At 44.2% G+C, this 21,245-nt stretch overlaps 1 protein-coding gene across 1 annotated transcript in view; it reads left to right on the top strand.

The window, feature by feature from the left end:
• LOC111571542 (macrophage colony-stimulating factor 1 receptor 2-like) overlaps window positions 1-20,773 on the top strand; it is a 32,049-nt gene extending 11,276 nt beyond the window's left edge. Inside the window, exons 2-22 of the mRNA XM_055017291.1 lie at window positions 9,390-9,665; window positions 9,748-10,044; window positions 10,512-10,648; window positions 10,715-10,877; window positions 10,948-11,206; window positions 11,824-11,939; window positions 12,107-12,215; window positions 12,299-12,459; window positions 12,556-12,659; window positions 12,995-13,121; window positions 15,153-15,257; window positions 15,777-15,887; window positions 16,088-16,247; window positions 17,850-17,923; window positions 18,001-18,089; window positions 18,178-18,300; window positions 18,834-18,945; window positions 19,180-19,279; window positions 19,354-19,480; window positions 20,127-20,214; window positions 20,289-20,773. Coding sequence (XP_054873266.1) covers window positions 9,390-9,665; window positions 9,748-10,044; window positions 10,512-10,648; window positions 10,715-10,877; window positions 10,948-11,206; window positions 11,824-11,939; window positions 12,107-12,215; window positions 12,299-12,459; window positions 12,556-12,659; window positions 12,995-13,121; window positions 15,153-15,257; window positions 15,777-15,887; window positions 16,088-16,247; window positions 17,850-17,923; window positions 18,001-18,089; window positions 18,178-18,300; window positions 18,834-18,945; window positions 19,180-19,279; window positions 19,354-19,480; window positions 20,127-20,214; window positions 20,289-20,341 — 2,891 coding nt within the window. The 3' untranslated portion in view covers window positions 20,342-20,773. The remainder of the gene's footprint in view (window positions 1-9,389; window positions 9,666-9,747; window positions 10,045-10,511; window positions 10,649-10,714; window positions 10,878-10,947; window positions 11,207-11,823; window positions 11,940-12,106; window positions 12,216-12,298; window positions 12,460-12,555; window positions 12,660-12,994; window positions 13,122-15,152; window positions 15,258-15,776; window positions 15,888-16,087; window positions 16,248-17,849; window positions 17,924-18,000; window positions 18,090-18,177; window positions 18,301-18,833; window positions 18,946-19,179; window positions 19,280-19,353; window positions 19,481-20,126; window positions 20,215-20,288) is intronic.
• The last annotated feature ends 472 nt before the right edge of the window (window positions 20,774-21,245 follow it).

Below are 21,245 nucleotides of genomic sequence, written 5' to 3'. Positions count from 1 at the left end.
ACTTTGGCTGGAGCAGCTCTCATTTCTAGAAATATGGCTGATTTTATTAGAACTCCTAAAGCATGACAACCCAGAGTTCAGACCAGGATGCAGAGTTGTAGTCTTCCACACCTCTCTGGAGTTTCCTCTCAGCTGTCACCCTCCAGTAATTCAGTTAGCTTTATTGAGACTGTGTCTGTCCCCCGACCACCAAAATTCAATAAATTAAGCAAATCAAAAATGAACAAAAGACATAGTAACCATAAAAATCTAATTAAAATTAATACCACTATTTCAACTGAGCGAAGAAACAGGACAATTAAATGTGGTCTGTTAAATATTAGATCTCTCTCGTCTAAATCTCTGTTAGTAAATGATTTGATAACTGATAACCAGATTGATTTGTTCTGTTTGACTGAAACCTGGTTGCAGCAGGAAGAATATGTTAGTCTAAATGAATCAACTCCTACTAGTCATACTAACTGTCATGTTCCTCGAATCACGGGCCGAGGAGGAGGAGTGGCAGCAATTTACCTCTCTAGCTTAAAAATGAACCAGAGACCTAAACCTAGTTACAGTTCATTTGAAAATCTTACTCTCAGTCTCTCTCATCCAGATTTAAAAGCTCAGAAACCAGTGTTATTTGTTGTTGTATATCGTCCTCCTGCTCCTTACTCTGAGTTTTTATCTCAATTCTCAGACTTTTTATCTGATTTAGTGCTCAGCTCAGATAAAGTCATTATTGTGGGTGACTTCAACATTCATGTTGACGTGGACAGTGACAGCCTTACGACTGCTTTTAATTCAATATTAGACTCAATTGGGTTTTCTCAACATGTAAATAAACCAACTCATAGTTTTAATCATACCCTTGACCTCGTTCTGACTTATGGCATAGAAATCAAACAGTTAACAGTATTTCCCCGGAACCCTCTTCTTTCTGACCATTTTATGATAACATTTCAATTTACAACAATAGATTGTATAGGAGTTAAGAATAAATATCATTACAGTAGATGTCTGTCTCACAATTCGGTGACTAAATTTAAGGAAATAATACCCTCTCTATTTAGTTCAGCACCACTTACTGATATAATGGAAGGGAAATATTATAATTTTACCCCCACAGAAGTGGATTATATTGTTAATAATGCTGCAGCCTCACTGCGTACAACACTTGATAGTGTTGCACCTGTAAAAAAGAAAGTTCTATCTTAGAGAGGACCTGCTCCTTGGTATAATTCCCAGCTGCGGACTTTAAAGCAGGCATCCCGAAAGCTGGAAAGGAAGTGGGACTCCACTAATTTAGAGGAAGTTTATGTAGCTTGGAAAAATAGTCTAGTAATTTATAAAAAAGCTCTTGGTAATGCCAGGACAACATATTATTCATCTTTAATAGAGGAAAACAAGAACAACCCCAGGTTTCTCTTCAGCACAGTAGCCAGGCTGACAAAGAGTCAGAGCTCTGTTGAACCTTGTATTCCTTTAGCTTTGAGCAGTAACAACTTCATGAGCTTCTTTACAAATAAAATTATTACGATTAGAGAAAAAATTAATCTGGCCCTTCCTGCAAATGTCACAGATGTATCATCGAGTACAGATGCTTTAGAATTGGCTGTAAGACCAGATGGATATTTAGAATTTTTCACCCCCATACATCTCTCTGAACTCATTTCAATAGTTTCTACATCCAAACCATCAACATGTCTTTTAGATCCTATCCCAACTAGACTGTTCAAGGAGGCTTTACCTTTAATTAATTCCTCAATGTTAGATCTGATTAATCTCTCTCTAGTAACAGGCTATGTACCACAGGCTTTTAAGGTTGCTGTAATCTAACCTTTACTTAAAAAGCCCACTCTAGATCCAGATGTTTTAGCCAACTATAGACCAATTTCCAACCTCCCATTTCTCTCCAAAATTCTGGAAAGAACAGTTGCAAATCAATTATGTGAACATTTACAAAGGAATAGCTTGTTTGAAGAGTTTCAGTCAGGCTTCAGAGTGCATCATAGCACAGAAACAGCTCTGGTGAAAGTTACTAATGACCTTCTCATAGCGTCAGATAATGGATTGGTCTCTATACTTATTTTATTGGACCTTAGTGCAGCATTCGATACAATCGACCACAAACTTTTATTACAGCGACTAGAACATTCTATTGGCATTAAAGGGACAGCACTGGACTGGTTTAAATCCTACTTATCAGACAGGTTCCAGTTTGTGCATGTCAACAATGACTCTTCTGAGCATACTAGGGTTAATCATGGAGTTCCTCAGGGTTCTGTCTTAGGACCAATACTGTTCACATTATACATGCTTCCCTTAGGCAACATTATTAGGAAGCACTGTATTAATTTCCGTTGTTATGCTGACGACACTCAATTGTATTTATCTATGAAGCCAAATGAAACTAATCAGCTAGCTAGACTGCAAGATTGTCTTAAGGACATAAAGACCTGGATGACCTATAATTTCTTACTACTAAATTCAGACAAGACTGAAGTCATTGTATTTGGCTCCAAACATCTTAGAGAATTGCTTTCAAAGCATATAGTTACTCTGGATGGCATTACATTGGCCTCCAGTACTACTGTGAGGAACCTCGGTGTTATCTTTGACCAGGACATGTCCTTTAACTCGCACATAAAACAAATCTGTAGGACTTCCTTTTTCCACCTGAGAAATATTGTGAAAATCAGGAACATCCTGTCTCAGAGTGATGCAGAAAAACTAGTCCATGCATTTGTTACTTCTAGGCTTGACTACTGTAATTCCTTATTATCAGGTTGTCCCAATAGCTCTCTGAAATATCTACAGCTGATCCAAAACGCTGCAGCCAGAGTACTGAAGGGAGTTAGCAAGAGAGATCATATTTCTCCTATATTGGTTTCTCTTCATTGGCTTCCTGTTAAATCTAAAATAGAATTCAAAATCCTTCTTCTGACATATAAAGCTCTTAACAACCAATCTCCATCATATCTTAAAGACCTGATAGTACCATATTATCCTAGCAGAACTCTTCACTCTCAGACTGCAGGCTTACTTGTTGTTCCTAGAATCTCTAAAAGTAGAATGGGAGGCAGAGCCTTCAGTTATCAGCTTCTCTCCTGTGGAACCAGCTCCCAGTTTGGGTTCGGGAGGCGGACACCCTCTCTATTTTTAAGACCAGGCTTAAAACCTTCCTTTTCGACAAAGCTTATAGTTAGGGCTGACTGGGTGACCCTGACGGGGTGAGCTGGTGTTTTCATTTGCAAAACTGACTTCCCCTCTTGACGTCCCTTTAGTTGCCCCTAGTTATGCTGCTATAGGCCTAGACTGCTGGGGAACCTCTCTTGATGCACTGAGCCCTTCTCTAACTACCTATGTATTTACTATATATACCTTTATTGCATTACATTCACTCTGTTTCTTTCTGTGTCCTTTCTCTGAGTGTCCCTGGTCCTAGAGCTGGATGCTGGATGCTTCAGATGTGTGGCTGTGTTTTATGGTCCTTGTGTCCCACCCCCCACCTCTCTATCTCTACCCCTCTATCTGTATCCCTCTATCTCTACCTCTACCCCTCTATTTCTACCTTTCTACCTCTTCTGTCCCTCTCAACTCGCCCGGCCAGCAGGCAGATGGGTCCCCCCACATTAGAGCCGGGTTCTGCTCGAGGGTTTTTTTCCCTGTTAAAAGGGTGTTTTCCTGCCACTGTCGCCTTTTGGCTGCTCTGGGGGTCAGGCATATGGGTTCTGTAAAGCGTCTCGAGACAATTTGACTGTAATTGGCGCTATATAAATAAAATTGAATTGAATAAATATATATATATATATATATATATATATATATATATATATATATATATATATATATATATATATATATATATATATATATTGCTGAGTAGAAGTCTTTGTTAGTTTAAATAGGCTTAATTGTTTAACAGAACATGATATGGATGCAGACATTTAGGCTGTGTGGGATAAAACCACTGCACAGTCAAACAGCCACCGAATATTTAGGCTACTTTACAATGTAAAACATGATCAAAATGAGGTAGCTCCATGAGATTATGCCGCATCTTACCTGTTTTAAAAATTCGGGATTGCACTTAAATGAAATAACTTAATAGGCTACTATTCAAACAGTTTTCCTGTAATATTATTGTGATTTAAACTTACGCATTGACCCAGGCAGCAATGTTCTCCCACACCGTCTTCCTCTCTTTTGCAGCTGCAGGTGTTGCACTTCTTTCTAAAAACATGCTCAAACTCGCTATATAAGCGCATTAAGATTTCCAGTTCAAACGGTGTAGTCCTCCGCTTCCCCGTTGCCATGGTGACTCGTCGAATCGGCGCTCCATTGATACTGGCTTTTCAGAGTTGTGGTGCACGCGCTTAACTCCTGGTGAAACTAGTCCGAGTTGATTGAACCAACTCAAATCAGCCGTTGTGAAACCAGAAACTCAGAGTTTTCTATCTCAGAGTAGATCAACTCAGAGTTCAGGGTTAAACTCAGAGTTTGTTGAACCTGCTTCGTGAAACAGACCTCTGGTCATTTGAAATACACACAACAGACCTACAACAAAACACAAATACAAACAACACAAATACACAACACACCTACAGTATAACACAAATACACACAACACAAATACAGTATAACACAAATACACACAACACACCTACAACAAAACACAAATACACACAACACACCTACAACACAAATACACACAACACACCTACAACACAACACAAATACAACACACCTACAACACAACACAAATACACAACACACCTACAACACAACACAAATACACACAACAGACCTTCAACATAACACAAATACACACAACACACCTACAACACAACAAAAAATACACACAACAGACCTTCAACACAACACAAATACACACAACAGACCTTCAACACAACACAAATACACACAACACACCTAAAACACAACACAAGTACACACAACACACCTAAAACACAACACAAATACACACAACACACCTACAGTACAACACAAATACACACAACACACCTACAACACAAATACACACAACACGCCTACAACACAAATACACACAATAACACACACACACACATAGTGTGTTGTTAGTTTCACATCTGGTTTTCTGCTGTGATTGTGAAACTGAGTCTCCAACTGTCACGAAGCTTCACAACATGACGTGTTGTTCAGTGTGACTTTACTGGTATTAGCAACACCTGACATGTTTATCTCAGGTTTAGTTTACCTTAGGTTTAGTTTACCTCAGGTTTAGTTTACCTTAGGTTTAGTTTACCTCAGGTTTAGTTTACTTCAGGTTTAGCCTATCTCAGATTTAGTTTATCCCAGGTTTAGTTTAGTTTACCTCAGGTTTAGTTTACCTCAGGTTTAGTTTATCTCAGGTTTAGTTTAGTGTATCTCAGGTATAGTTTACCTCAGGTTTAATTTATCTCAAGTTTAGTTTATCTCAGGTTAAATTTATCTCAGGTTTAGTTTATCTCAGGTTTAATTTATCTCAGGTTTAGTTTACCTCAGGTTTAATTTATCTCAGGTTTAGTTTAGTGTATCTCAGGTATAGTTTATCTCAGGTTTAATTTATCTCGGGTTTAGTTTATCTCAGGTGTAGTTTGCCTCAGGTTTAGTTTACCTCAGATTTAGTTTAACTCGGGTTTAGTTTATCTTAGGTTTAGTTTATCTCAGGTTTAGTTTACCTCAGGTTTAATTTACCTCATGTTTAGTTTACCTCAGGTTTAGTTTATCTCAGGTTTAGTTTGCCTCAGGTTTAGTTTACCTCAAGTTTAGTTTACCTCAGGTTTAGTTTACCTCAGGTTTAATTTAGCTCAGGTTTAGTTTACCTCAAGTTTAGTTTGTCTCAGGTTTATTTTATTCCATGTTTAGTTTTTCTAACCTGTTGAGTTTGGTCAGGTGGTTAAACTCTTGCTACCAGGACTACTAGTATATGATTGGCTGCCACACCTGCCCATCTAACACACCTGTAAACACGTCCTCTTTAACTCTTAGAATACTCTTATTCTGAAAATCACAGCCACGTAAAGGCTTTACGGTGTAAAACTGAAGTTTTGACTTCAGGCGTCTTCACTGCAGGTGATCTCCCTGACAACTCAGCAGCTGCCATGACGATGGGCGCCGCCCAGTCTCCTGGCCAATCAGACGCCAGTGACAATGGACCAAGCTCCACCCCCAAGCTGTTGGAGCTGGTCCAGAACCAGAAACAAGAGGATGCATGGAAGATGAATGTGCTGAGTCTGCTGACACAGCTGGTCCAGATCCAGAAGGAGGTCGCCAAGCATCAGACCCAGGTGGTCCAGCAGCTTGGCAATCTGGAAACTCAGGTAGGTCCAGCAGAGTGGCATCTGAGTGTTTTTATTACTATTTTAGTTTGTTATTTATCTTATTTATGTCAGGTTTAGTTTGGTTTGTCTCAGGTTTAGTTTAGTTTATCTCAGGTTTAGTTTGGTTTATCTCAGGTTTAGTTTATCTCAGGTTTAGTTTGATTTATGTAAGGTTTAGTTTGGTTTATCTCAGGTTTAGTTTGGTTTATCTCAGGTTTAGTTTAGTTTATCTTAGGTTTAGTTTGGTTTTTCTCAGGTTTAGTTTAGTTTATCTCAGGTTTAGTTTGGTTTATCTCAGCTTTAGGTTGGTTTATCTCAGGTTTGGTTTAGTTTATCTCAGATTTAGTTTGGTTTATCTCAGGTTTAGTTTAGTTTATCTCAGGTTTAGTTTGGTTTATCTCAGGTTTAGTTTAGTTTATCTCAGGTTTAGTTTGGTTTATCTCAGGTTTAGTTTGGTTTATGTCATGTTTAGTTTGGTTTTTCTCAGGTTTAGTTCAGTTTATCTCAGGTTTAGATAACATTAACTTGGATATGTTGAACAGTTTAGTTGATCCAGTTAGTCCAGTTCTGATCGGGTAGGAATATTTGAGTTAACCAGTCTAGACTAACCTGTTCTAATGTGGTCTACACCAGTCTGGTTTAAGCACAGAGAAAATCTTTAATAGTCTAAGTTAATGATCTTGTTGGCTGCAGATAAAGTGATCCAGTCCAGTCTAACCGGTCTTCTGGTGTTCTGTCCTCAGGGGTCCCAGCAGATCCAGGATCTCCAAAACCTGGCTCGGCACCAGAGTCTGCTGGTCGAAAACCACCAGGCGTTACTGCTGCAGACGTCCCGCATCGCCACCCAGCTGCAGGACATGACCAAGAAACCTGCTGCCACCAGCCTGTGACCAGCTAATCACAACCTCTGACCCTCTACAGGCAGCCAATCACAACCTCCGACCCTCTGCAGGCAGCCAATCACAACCTCCGACCCTTTGCAGGCAGCCAATCACAACCTCCGACCCTCTGCAGGCAGCCAATCACAACCTCCGACCCTTTGCAGGCGGCCAATCACGGCGTCTGGACCCTCCATACACAGCCAATCACAGCCTGGACCCTCTACAGACAGCCAATCGCATTCTCCAACCCTCTACAGGCAGCCAATCACAACCTCCGACCCCCTACAGGCAGCCAGTCACAACCTCCGACCCTCTGCAGACAACCAATCACATCCTCCAACCCTCTACAGGCAGCCAATCACATTCTCCAACCCTCTACAGGCAGCCAATCACAACCTCTGACCCTCTACAGGCAGCCAATCACAACCTCCGACCCTCTACAGGCAGCCAATCACAACCTCTGACCCCCTACAGGCAGCCAGTCACAACCTCCGACCCTCTACAGGCAGCCAATCACAACCTCCGACCCTCTACAGGCAGCCAATCACAACCTCCGACCCCCTATAGGCAGCCAATCACAACCTCTGACCCCCTACAGGCAGCCAGTCACAACCTCCGACCCTCTACAGGCAGCCAATCACAACCTCCGACCCCCTACAGGCAGCCAATCACAACCTCCGACCCTCTACAGACAGCCAATCACATTCTCCAACCCTCTACAGGCAGCCAATCACAACCTCTGACCCCCTACAGGCAGCCAGTCACAACCTCCGACCCTCTACAGGCAGCCAATCACAACCTCCGACCCCCTACAGGCAGCCAATCACAACCTCCGACCCTCTACAGGCAGCCAATCACAACCTCCGACCCCCTACAGGCAGCCAATCACAACCTCCGACCCTCTACAGGCAGCCAATCAAATCCTGGACCCTCTACAGACAGCCAATCACAGCCTCCGACCCTCTAGAGGCAGCCAATCACAGAGCTTCTAATGATGATGACATTAGATGCTTGTCTATGCTTCTAACCAGCCAATCAAAGAGTTTGTTGGTTCCTAACCAGGGAACAAACATGCTGTCAGTTAATTAATGAATCAAGCTGATGAGTTTTCAAACATAACTATGTGTTCCATTAAATCTGTAACTGATTTCACTGATTGTAACTTCTCTGATTTCTAATAAAGTTGTTGTTCCTCCCTGCAGTGGCGTGTTGTTCAGTGGATCACAGCTCGGTCCCTTCATTTATTTAGTTACTTATTGGTAGAGCAGGTTGGTGGTTTGATTCAGGCCAGACCCTGAACCCACCGTGCAAAGCAATAACATCCATGGACGTTCTGTCAGCGTTAGAGTGTGAACATATGAGAAACACACTGTGAAGTGATCTGAGTAACAATAAGGTAGAAAGGCTGTGTGAGGTAGAAAGGCTGTGTTTAAGTGTAGTCCATTTACCATTTTACACAGTTTTAGCTGACCTCCACCATGTTCTGGGGTTCCTCGGGGTTCTACCGGTGGTCCTCTGTAGTTTAAGTTTCCTGGAAACAAATCTTACTGAGAATCAGGGTTTCCTATTGTGACAAGAAAAAACTGCATTTTCAAAAGTTAAGGCCCAAAAGCTACAAAGGCTCATAAAGTTCCCATTAGCAAACATGAAGGAAGAATGGCTCTTTTCCTTTTCTAAGGTTCTAATGGCCTTCAGACACTGCAGGAGTCAGATATGATATGTTCCGAACAGACCAGTCATCCCCATGTATGTCTGGAATCTAAACCTGATCTTCTCCCATCTACAGCATAAACCCAGAGATCAGAGAGAATCTCAGACTCGTGCTTTCATGTTCTGCTGCTCCTCCTGACATCGGGAAACCTCTCAGCCTAAATCCGCTGATCTCCTCTGAGTATCAAAATGACATGGACATGTTCCAGATTCACCCGAGTCCACACCTGTCAAACTATTAATGGATCAATGTTCCTTTATTTGTTTTGGCCACTGGGGGCAGCAGAGTGAGTGTCCGACAGGTGAACCAGCAGGTGGAGTGATGAGTGTCCTGACAGCTCCTGGTGATCTCCATGTGGTTTGCTGTACCTGTCTTCACACCTGTATTTAGGGCCATGGCCAGGTGTTCTCGGGTGTTCTTGTAATTGGTAATTATGATCTTTGGTTTACATTTAGTGTTTATTTGTTTCAGAACTTCCTGGTCCGCCAATGATCCATCTGAACTCTAACTTCCTACCAAACCGATCAGACGCAGTTCTGGCAGCTGGCTCCGCCTTCAGCCTCAGTTGCCATGGTAACGGGTTGGTACACTGGTCCAGCTCTGCGTTCCGGCTGCAGTTTGAGGACAGTTTACCGGATCCAGTGCAGGTGAGCAGGGCGGACCCCCGACACACCGGGACGTACCGCTGTGGGTACGCCAACCGCAGCCTGGAACACCTGCACACCTGGATCCACCTGTACATCACAGGTAAGATGAGCTGAGGCCACGTCCCCTGTCAGTAAATAGCGGTTATTTAAATGTTAAATGTTTCCCATCATGCCCTCTGCAGACCCCGCCCACCCCTCCAGCGTCTTCGTCACGCCTCGCAGCAGCAGCCCCATCCTCAAGGAGGGCCAGGACTACCTGTTCAGGTGTCTGCTGACAGACCCGTCCCTCACAAACCTGACCCTCCAATCAGAGGACAGGGGGCGGGGCCTGCCCCCAGGCATGAAGGTGACCTTTGACCCTCGGAGTGGAGCACTGATCCAACACCCGCAGAGGTCGTTTAGTGGACGCTACACCTGTTCAGGTTGGAAGGACGGGAGACTGTTCAGATCCACACCTGTAGACCTGCTGGTGGTCCCCAGTAAGTCTGTCTGTCACCTGTCTGTCTCTTTACCTGTCTGTCTGTTTACCTGTCTGTCCGCTTGCCTGTCTGTCTACCACCTGTCTGTCTGTCTGTCTGTCTGTCTGTCTGTGTGCTCACCTGTCTGTCTGCCACCTCTGTCTGTCTGCCACCTGTCTGTCTGTCACTTGTCTGTCTGTCTGTCTGTCACCTGTCTGTCTGCTTACCTGTCTGTCTACCACCTGTCTGTGTACCACCTGTCTGTCTGTCTATCTGCCACCTGTCTGTCTGTCACTTGTCTGTCTGTCTGTCTGTCATCTGTCTGTCTGCTTACCTGTCTACCACCTGTCTGTGTACCACCTGTCTGTCTGTCTGTCTGCCTGCTCACCTGTCTGTCTGCCACCTGTCTGTCTACCACCTGTCTGTCTGTCTGTCTGGTTACATGTCTGTTCTTCTTACCTGTCTGTCTACCACCTGTCTGTCTGCAGGGCTGCGTCATCCTCCCTCGCTGTCCGTCAGTCAGGCTGAACTTGTCCGTCTGGAAGGAGAGCTATTTGAGGTCACCTGTCTGAGCAGTAACCCCTCCCACTTCTACAACCTCACCTGGACACACCCACAGATACAGGTGAGAGGTCAGAGGTCACCAGTGTGTCTGCTCCAAGCTGTGTGCTGATTGGTTGATTTATTTCAGAAACTGAATGCCACCATCAGACGTCGCTACGGTAACAACCAGCTGTACATCAACAGCACACTGAGCGTCTCCCCCGTCCACCTGCATCACAGCGGACCGTACACCTGTACGGCTGTCAACGAGGCCGGGGTCGCCACAGCAACCACACAGCTCACTGTGCTGGGTACGTAGACGACCAGACGACAGGACAGGTGATGACTGGCAGAGTGACAGTGACTCTCCTTTCTGTTCAGATCGGCCGATCCTGAGGATCTACCTGAGGCAGCCCGCTAACGGTAACACCACCAGCAGCTCTCTGGAAGCTAACGCTAGCGCTGAGGCTAGCAGCGCTAATGTTAGCAGGGTGGAAGCGTACGAAGGCCACGACGTGACGCTGACCTTTGTGATGGAGGCGTATCCTCCAATCAGGAGCCAGCACTGGACCACACCAGAACACATCACCAATGACAACAACACAGTGTACCAGGAGAGCAATGCTGCTAACGGCTACAGGTTAGCAGGCTAACCCCAGGCTAACAGGCTAATTCCAGGCTAGTATGTTAACCCCAGGCTAGCAGGCTGACCCCAGGCTAACAGGCTAATTCCAGGCTAGTATGTTAACCCCAGGCTAGCAGGCTGACCCCAGGCTAACAGGCTGACCCCAGGCTAACGGGCTGACCCCATTCTAGCAGGCTAACTCCAGGCTAGCAGGCTAGCCCCATGCTAACAGCCTAATCCCAGGCTATCATGCTAACCCCAGGCTAGCAGGCTGACCCCAGGCTAACAGGCTGATCCCAGGCTAACGGGCTGACCCCATTCTAGCAGGCTAACCCCAGGCTAGTAGGCTGACCCCAGGCTAGCAGGTTGACCCCAGGCTAACGGGCTAACCCCAGGCTAGCAGGCTAACCCCAGGCTAGCAGGCTGATCCCAGGCTAGCATGATAACTACAGGTTGGCAGGCTGACCCCAGGCTAGCAGGCTAACCCAGGCTAACAGGCTAAGAGCTGAAAGGAGAGGCATTAAGGTGGTATTTGTTCATTTTTGAGGTGCTATTTGTTCATTTTTAAGGTGGTATTTGTTCATTTTTAAGGTGGTATTGTTCATTTTAAGGTGGTATTTGTCCTGTTGAAGGTCCGAGGCCAGTCTGCTGCTGCACCGGGTGCGTCAGGAGGATCGAGGTCGATACTCTTTTCATTTTTCAAACTTGTTCTTCAATGGCTCGCAGAACGTTGACCTCCAAATCTACCGTAGGAACCGTGTTTTGTCCTCGTCTGGTCCATGACCCTTACCTGTCTGAATCTACTGTAGGAACCGTGTTTTGTCCTCGTCTGGTCCATGACCCTTACCTGTCGGCAGATGTTCCACCTGGTGGTTCTTTGAGGTCGAGGAACATTTAAATCTTTTCTTTCTTCAGGTTCACCGACTGTCGCCATCTCTGTGGAAAACACCACTCTGACCTGCAGCAGCTCTGGATATCCGTTACCCACAATCCTCTGGCTCACCTGCCCCGGCGTCCAGCCCACGTACGTATGAGCAGCGCCCCCTGCAGGCCACAAACCACCTGAGGGTATCTGGACTCAGAATCATGTGACGTCTGTGTCTGTAGGTGCGCGAACGTCTCCACCAATCAGGTTCCTTCTGCTGGGGTGACCTCACAGGCAGACGAGGAGGTGAGGACACACCTCCCTTTGTCATCTGACGATGATGTCACCTTCGAGTGCGTCTCCTCCAACCTGGTGGGAGAGTCTCGTGTCGTCTTCAGTCCCAGTAGGTTTGATTTTAGACAGAAATCCTGAAGACATGAAGCTTTATCATCGATAATCAAACTGATCGATCAATAAATGAATATTGATCTGTCTCCAGGCCCTGAACGTCTGGTCGTCTTCACGCCGGCTCTGATTGGAGCTCTGAGTGTCATCGTCGTCCTCCTCCTGCTCCTATTGGTTGTCTTTTACAGGTGGAGACAGGTGTGTGAGTCACATGATTTGACTTAATGTTTCTTAGTTTAATAAATGCCATTCATTTATTTTTTTATTTATTACAGAGAAGCTCTTATTTATTCCTGGTTCTTCGTGCTCATGTTTCGGGTTAATCTCTTATTTATTCCTGGTTCTTAGTGCTCATGTTTCAGGTTAATCTCTTATTTATTCCTGGTTCTTAGTGCTCATGTTTCAGGTTAATCTCTTATTTATTCCTGCTGTGGTTCATGTTTAGGGGTTCAGCTCTCTCTAGAATCTTCTGACTGTGATAAATACCTGCAGACTGACAGTAAAGACAAAAAATCTGCTTCTTCTTCTACCAGCAACCCAAATACGAGATCCGCTGGAAGATCATTGAGAGCACTGATGGGAACAACTACACCTTCGTTGACCCCACCCAGCTGCCGTACAATCACAAGTGGGAGTTTCCTCGAGACAAGCTCCGCCTCGGTACGACTGTTCCTAACATAACATAAACGTTTCTTTAGCTTAGCCTCAGTACGACTGTTCCTAACATAACATAAACGTTTCTTTAGCTTAGCCTCAGTACGACTGTTCCTAACATAACATCAACATTTCTTTAGCTTAGCCTCGGCATGACTGTTCCTAACATAACATCAATGTTTCTTTAGCTCAACCTCCGTACGACTGTTGCTAACCGAACATCAACGTTTCTTTTGCTCCGCCTCGGTATGACTATTCCTAACATAACATCGTTTCTTTAGCTAAACCTCGGTATGACTGTTCCTAACATAACATCAACGTTTCTTTAGCTAAACCTCGGTATGACTGTTCCTAACATAACTTCAACCTTTCTTTAGCTAAATGTCGGTATGACTGTTCCTAACATAACAACGTTTCTTTAATTTAGCTTCGGTATGACTGTTCTGGACACCTCAACGTTCTCGTCCCTCCAGCTGAACTCAGTTTCCTGGGGTCCGTTTCACGAAGCAGGTTTAGTGAAAACTCTGAGTTTGTTAACCCTGAAATGAGGGAAACTCTGAGTTTTCCGTTTCACAAAGGGAGGTAACTCAAACCAGAGACAGAGGGGTAACTCTAGCCTGTTTCACAAAGAGAGGTAACTTAAACTCTCGGTCAGTTACCATAGTAACAGACTCTATGAATCTAACCTGGTCAGGACCAGGTTTATCTCAGTAAACCTCGAGTTTCTCTCTGTCTCCTTCCTCTTTCAGCCACACACTTTATTTCATTTCCTCATTCATTCAGTCAGCTGGCGAGTTTTGGCGAAGTCTAGTTCTGCCATGTGTCAAAACGTCATGTCCTTTTATTAATGATCCAGTAGATGAAGGAGCAGCATTACTGCACAGAGAATTAAATATTCATCGGGAGATTGTTATCAGACCGTGCATAGATGTTCTCGCATTTCCGGACAGTTATCTTTTTGAACGGTACCATTTCATGTCACAGTCCATAATCTACATACAACCTAATCCGTCCTTACATTTACAACATGACCAACCACAGTCATGCTCTCACATCCCAGCAGATATTGTGTGTTGCGGTGCGGTTCTTTGCAAATGGAAGTTTTTTATATAATGTCAGAGATGCAGAACACTTAAGTAAGACAACTGTATGTAGGATGGTCAGAAATGCGTGTCTGGCCCTGAAACGGCTTTTACCATCTTTGTCGTTTTCCCTGGACATAAACCTGTCAGAGTTATCAAGGCTCTGTGTGTGTGTGTGTGTGTGTGTGTGTGTGTGTGTGTGTGTGTGTGTGTGTGTGTGTGTGTGTGTATATATATATATTGTTGGCTGAGTAGAAGTCTGTTAGTTTAAATAGGCTTAATTATTTAACAGAACATGATATGGATGCAGACATTTAGGCTGTGTGGGATAAAACCACTGCACAGTAAAACAGCCACCGAATATTTAGGCTACTTTACAATGTAGAACATGATCAAAATGAGGTAGCTCCATGAGATTATGCCGACGTCTTACCTGTTTTAAAAATGTTTTTATATTTCATCTTCATCTGCTGCCACATGCGCTTCTCCCCTGCAGGATTGCACTTAAATGAAATAACTTAATAGGCTACTATTCAAACAGTTTTCCTGTAATATTATTGTGATTTAAACTTACGCATTGACCCAGGCAGCAATGTTCTCCCACACCGTCTTCCTCTCTTTTGCAGCTGCAGGTGTTGCACTTCTTTCTAAAAACATGCTCAAACTCGCTATATAAGTGCATTAAGATTTCCAGTTCAAGCGGTGTAGTCCTCCGCTTCCCCGTTGCCATGGTGATTCGTCGAATCGGCGCTCCATTGATACTGGCTTTTCAGAGTTGTGGTGCACGCGCTTAACTCCAAGTGAAACTAGTCCGAGTTGATTGAACCAACTCAAATCAGCCGTTGTGAAACCGAAAACTCAGAGTTTTCTACCTCAGAGTAGATCAACTCAGAGTTCAGGGTTAAACTCAGAGTTTGTTGAACCTGCTTCGTTAAATGGACCCCTGGTCTTTCAGGTGCCGTTTTGGGCTCGGGGGCATTTGGGAAGGTGGTGGAGGCGACAGCTTACGGACTGGAAACCGACAACAAGGTCACCAGAGTCGCCGTGAAGATGCTCAAACGTGAGTCCTGGCGCCTTCATCTTCATCATCGTTAAGGGTTGAAGGATGTCAGGAAAAGCTGCTGCTGTTATGTCAAACAGTTGAAGAAGTAAAATAGCTCAGTGACTCCTGGAGTCCCAGAATCAGACTTAAATCAGACAGAAAAATAACAAAACAGGCTTTACCAAGCAGTAAAATAAATGTAGTCTGATCTTCATCATCCCCTCAGTCATCATCCTTTAATGATCTGACATTTATCTTCATCATCCTCTAAATAATGACGTTTATCTTCATCATCCTCTTAATAATGATGTTTATCTTCATCATCCTCTATTGATCTGATGTTTATCTTCATCATCCTCTAAATAATGATGTTTATCTTCATCATCCTCTAAATAATGATGTTTATCTTCATCATCCTCTAAATAATGACGTTTATCTTCATCATCCTCTAAATAATGATGTTTATCTTCATCATCCTCTAAATAATGAAGTTTATCTTCATCATCCTCTATTGATCTGACATTTATTCGTCCACAGCCAGTGCTCACTCAGAGGAACGGGAGGCTCTGATGTCAGAGCTGAAGATCCTCAGCCATCTTGGTTACCATGACAACATTGTGAACCTGCTGGGGGCGTGCACTCAGGGAGGTGATGATGAATGAATTATCAGTGATCTGACCTCAAACACGATCATTTCACTCAGAAAACGTGTTTCAGATGATTTCATTCTTTGATGAACCATGCAGAGCTCTAACTCCACCCCTTCACATCTAACCCCACCCCTAATACTCTAAACCCGCCCCCAACCCTGTAACCCCGCCTCCTCATCTCTCACTCCGCCCCTCCAGGCCCCATGCTGATGATCACAGAGTACTGTAGCCACGGCGACCTGCTCAACTTCCTGCGGGCTCATGCTGATGACATCATGGCGTCCATGTTGAATGTGGACAACTTGGAAGACAAGGTGTTCTACAAGAACATGGCTGCCCAGAACGGCCGACTGCGGAGGTCTGGAAGTTCCTGAAACACAACTTTACAGTCCAGATGTCCACAATTAATACAGCTACACTATATTACCAAAAGTATTCGCTCACTCATCCAAATAATCAGAATCAGGTGTTCTAATCACTTCCATGGCCACAGGTGTATAAAATCAAGCACCTAGGCATGCAGACTGCTTTTACAAACATTTGTGAAATAATGGCTCGCTCTCAGGAGCTCAGTGAATTCCAGCATGGAACTGTGATAGGATGCCACTTGTGCAACAAATCCAGTTGTGACATTTCCTGGCTCCTAAATATTCCACAGTCAACTGTCAGCTGTATTATAAGAAAGTGGAAGTGTGTGGGAACGACAGCAACTCTGCCACCAAGTGGTAGGACACGTAAACTGACGGAGCGGGGTCAGTGGATGCTGAGGAGCATAGTGCCAAGAGGTGGCCAACTTTCTGCAGAGTCCATCGCTACAGACCTTCAGACTTCATGTGGCACCAGTGCACAAAGCAAGGTCCATAAAGACATGGATGACAGAGTCTGGTGTGGATGAACTTGACTGGCCTGCACAGAGTCCTGACCTCAACCTGATAGAACACCTTTGGGATGAATTAGAGCAGAGACTGAGAGCCAGACCTTCTGGTCCAACATCAGTGTGTGACCTCACAAATGTGCTTCTGGAAGAATGGTCAAAAATTCCGATAAACACACTCCTAAACCTTGTGGACAGCCTTCCCAGAAGAGCTGAAGCTGTTCTATCTGCAAAGGGTGGACTGATGTCATATTGAACCCTATGGATTAGGAATGGGATGTCACTTACGTTCATATGCAAGTCAAGGCAAGTGAGCGAATACTTTTGGCAATATAGTGTATTTACAACAGAAAGAAAATTATTCTATTACAATAACTTTGTAAAGGTTTATTGAAATTTGGCTGAAATTGAAAACATTTAGAACATGTCAGTAATGAAGTTGAAATAAATTTTAATAGCTTAGTGCAACCCTGTAAACCCCAGCTCTCTCATTTTAAATCACTGTTGTTCATTTTTCAATCTGAAGTCCTGCAAGACGGAGAGAGAACTCACAAAAGCTTTCTGTCAGGAAGATGAGATTAGATGAGATGAGATGAAAGGAGATATGGTGAGATGAGATGCGATGCGATGAGATGAGATGAGATGAGATGAGATGAGATGAGATGAGATGAGATGAGATGAGATGAGATGAGATGAAAGAAGATATGGTGAGATGAGATGAGATGAGATGAGATAACCCTTTGTTAATCCCACAATGGGTAAACTTCCATTACATTTAAGGAATGTAGTATAAAACTAAAAACAAACCAAACTATACAGAAGTACTACATATTAAAACAACATTACTGCACATGACAGGGAACTGATAGAGTATTAGTACGGCTTAGGTTGTGTGTCAGTGGAAACATGAAATAGCTCATATTCTAGACTATGGAGAAACATAAATACTGCATAGTTGTACATACAAATCATACTAGTACTTCATCTCTGTGTACCTGTCATGTGTTGCAGTACTTGTACTTCATGTGTGTGTACCTGTCATGTGTTGCAGTACTTGTACTTCATGTCTGTGTATCTGTGCTGCAGTGACAGTGGGATCTCGTGCTGTTCTGAGTATCAGGAGATGCAGCCGTTTCTCAGTTCAGGACGATCACACCTGGGTAAGACCTGACCTGAACTCACCTGTAAACCTCTGGACGGACACACCTGTCTCACCTCCCACCTGTCTGTCTCACAGGTGGACACACAGACAATCTCTCTGTCAGTGACCTCATGAGGTTTTCTCACCAGGTGGCTCAGGGTCTCGACTTTCTGTCAACCAGGAATGTAAGAAAACACACCACCTGTCTATCTCACCTGTCTGTCTCTCACCTGTCTGTCTCTCACCTGTCTGTCTCACCTGTCTGTCTCTCAGTGTATCCACAGAGACGTGGCAGCGAGGAATGTCCTGCTGACCGACCATCACGTTGCAAAGATCTGTGACTTCGGTTTGGCCCGAGACATCTGTAACGATGACAGCTACATCGTCCAAGGAAATGTCAGTGTTCAGTCCAGACGCACTCTAACCTGTAAACAACAACAATAACAACAACAACAACAACAACTGAACAGCTACCGTACCTTACACTCAATAAAAAGTTTCTCTGTTGTTGCTGCCATAGCAACCAGGAGCCAATCACAGTGCACCACATCAGCGCTGACACATGTTCCAAATCCAGCGTGAAATAAATTTGTTATTGTGAAGAGTATCTTCTGATGAGACAGTGCATTATTATTGTTGTATAGGTTATTTTGAGATACCGCGCTCTTATTGTGAAGGCATGTCTCTTATTTTGACAGTCCTGGCTCTTATTCTGACAGTTTTTGCTCTTATTCTGACGGTTTTAGTTCTTATTTTGACAGTTTTAGCTCTTATTTTGACAGTCCTGGCTTTTATTTTGAGAGTTTTAGCTCTTATTTTTACAGTCCTGGCTCTTATTATGACAGATTTAGCTCTTATTTTTACAGTCCTGGCTCTTATTTTGACAGTTCTGACTCTTATTCTGACAGTCCTGGCTCTTATTTTGACAGGCCCGGCTGCCGGTGAAGTGGATGGCCCCTGAGAGCATCTTTCAGTGCGTCTACACACTGCAGAGCGACGTCTGGTCCTACGGAGTCTTACTGTGGGAGATCTTCTCTCTAGGTAACCATGGCAACATATCTTCTCTCTAGGTAACCATGGCAACATATCTTCTCTCTAGGTAACCATGGCAACACATCTTCTCTCTGGGTAACCATGTTGACACTGTTCTGGGCGCTACACTACCCATGACATCATAGTGATGTCACATATTTGCATCGGTCACATGGCTTTGCTCTCGTCTCATTGGATGAGCTTTCTGACCCCTCCCCCTCCCCTCTGTGTTCACCTACCCAGGTAAGAGCCCATACCCCAACGTCTCCGTGGATACCAACTTCTACAAGATGATCAAAGATGGCGGCCACATGCGGCGTCCGGACTTCGCCCCCGCTGAGATGTGAGCAGGTGATCAGCTGATCCAGATGGGTGGAGTCAAATGACTGAATGTGACACAGCTCACCTGTGTGGCAGGTATCACCTGATGACGCTCTGCTGGAGCCTGGAGCCCACCGACAGACCCACCTTCAAGGCGATTGGCCAGCTCATCAGCAGGCTCCTCCCCTCCAACAAAGAGGCGTCATCGCATCACAGCGAGCAGGTGAGTCACGTTCCTGAGCGCTCAGTAGTGTCTGACAGGCGTTAAAAACGTTCCTGAGCCCATAGTATTGTCTGACAGGCGTTAAAACGTTCCTGAGCCCTGAGTAGTGTCTGACAGGCGTTAAAACATTTCTGCGCCCTGAGTAGTGTCTGACAGGTGAGGTCACGTACTGAGCCCTGAGTAGTGTGTGACAGGCATTAAACGTTCCTGAGCCCATATTAGTGTCTGACAGGCGTTAAACGTTACTTAGCCCTGAGTAGTTTCTGACAGGCGTTGAAATGCTCCTGAGCCCTGAGTAGTGTCTGACAGGTGTCATAGCGTTCTTGAGCCTTGAGTAGTGTCTGACAGGTGTTAAAACCGACTTGAGCCCTGAGTAGTGTCTGACAGGCATTAAAAAGTTCCTGAGCCCTGAGTAGTGTCTGACAGGCGTTAAAACGTTCATGAGCCCTGAGTAGTGTCTGACAGGTGTCAAAACGTTCCTGAGCCCCGAGTAATGTCTGACAGGCGTTAAAACGTTCCTGAGCCCCGAGTAATGTCTGACAGGCGTTAAAACGTTCATGAGCCCTGAGTACTGTCTGACAGGTGTAAAATGTTCCTGAGCCCTCACTAATGTCTGACAGGCATTAACTTCTTCTTCTGTGGTCAGGCGGCGTACCGAAACATCGACAAATGCTCAGAAGAAGAGGAGGAGGAGGTCGGAGGAGAAACGCTGAAGAGAAGAGAAGGAGAAGAAGGTGAGTGTTTCAGAAACTGTTCCAAGAAACACAAACACATCTGCAGTGATCTCACTTCCTGTCCTGCCCCTCAGAGCGCTACGAGGATGAGGAGGCGGACCCAAAGAACATCTACCAGCTGTCATGATCCGCTCGTCCAATCTGAACTCTCTGAGCACGAGCTGACGTCATGTGACCAATGAATAATGAACGTTCAAAATGAAGCTTATAAACGCTAACACAGCTGATTTACTGAGAATTTTACCAGAAAAAAATATATATATAATTTCTGAGAAGTCAAATAACTAACAACCTCTGTAAATGATTCAAAAATATCCACCAACTAACGTGTTTATTGTTTAATCTTTGAAATCAGTCATGAATGTAATCATTAATCAGTATCGTAATCTCCTGAACTCTGTCAGGTTCTGAGCTTTTCAGCTAAAATGAAAGAATAATTCTGTTTAAATATAATTAGAGGAACCTCTAATAGAACCTCTGTGACAATGAACCAGTGATTGTTTGATCAAACTCTGTAGATTCTTTAAATCCTTTAAACTAAATGAACGGATGTTTTTTATTAGTCGTCTTTCTTCTGTGCACCAAGATCCTCTGATGTTAGGAACTCATCCAGCTTCTGGGTTTACTAAATATATTCTGACTGACAGTCGACTGTTCGTCTTCCTGACATCAGTACAGGTGATCACAGGTGACCTTCTGCCTCCTCAGGTTGTAGCTCCAGACGTGTGCAGTTAGAGGAGATAAAGCTGAAGAACATCTGCTTCTAGGAGATGGACCAGATCTTTCTGACATCTGATCCAACTGAACAGTGATCCGATTGGTTTGACAGGTTATTGATCATGAATCTCTACGATGTTGTTCATGTTTCTGCTTCAATCTGGAGACTCATTGGTTTGAAGCAGCCTGTTGGAGCCACCAGAGCAGCTTCTAGTAGACCTCTGTGGTCCAGACTGGACCTGGTTTGGTCCTCAGGCAGTGAACTGAAGGTTTGATGATTCTTGAAGAGAAACATTTGAGGCTAATGTGCAGCT

This window comes from Amphiprion ocellaris, chromosome 14 (assembly GCF_022539595.1).
Source record: "Amphiprion ocellaris isolate individual 3 ecotype Okinawa chromosome 14, ASM2253959v1, whole genome shotgun sequence".
Taxonomy (NCBI): Eukaryota; Metazoa; Chordata; class Actinopteri; family Pomacentridae; genus Amphiprion; species Amphiprion ocellaris.
This window is presented reverse-complemented; position numbering and strand designations above follow the sequence as displayed.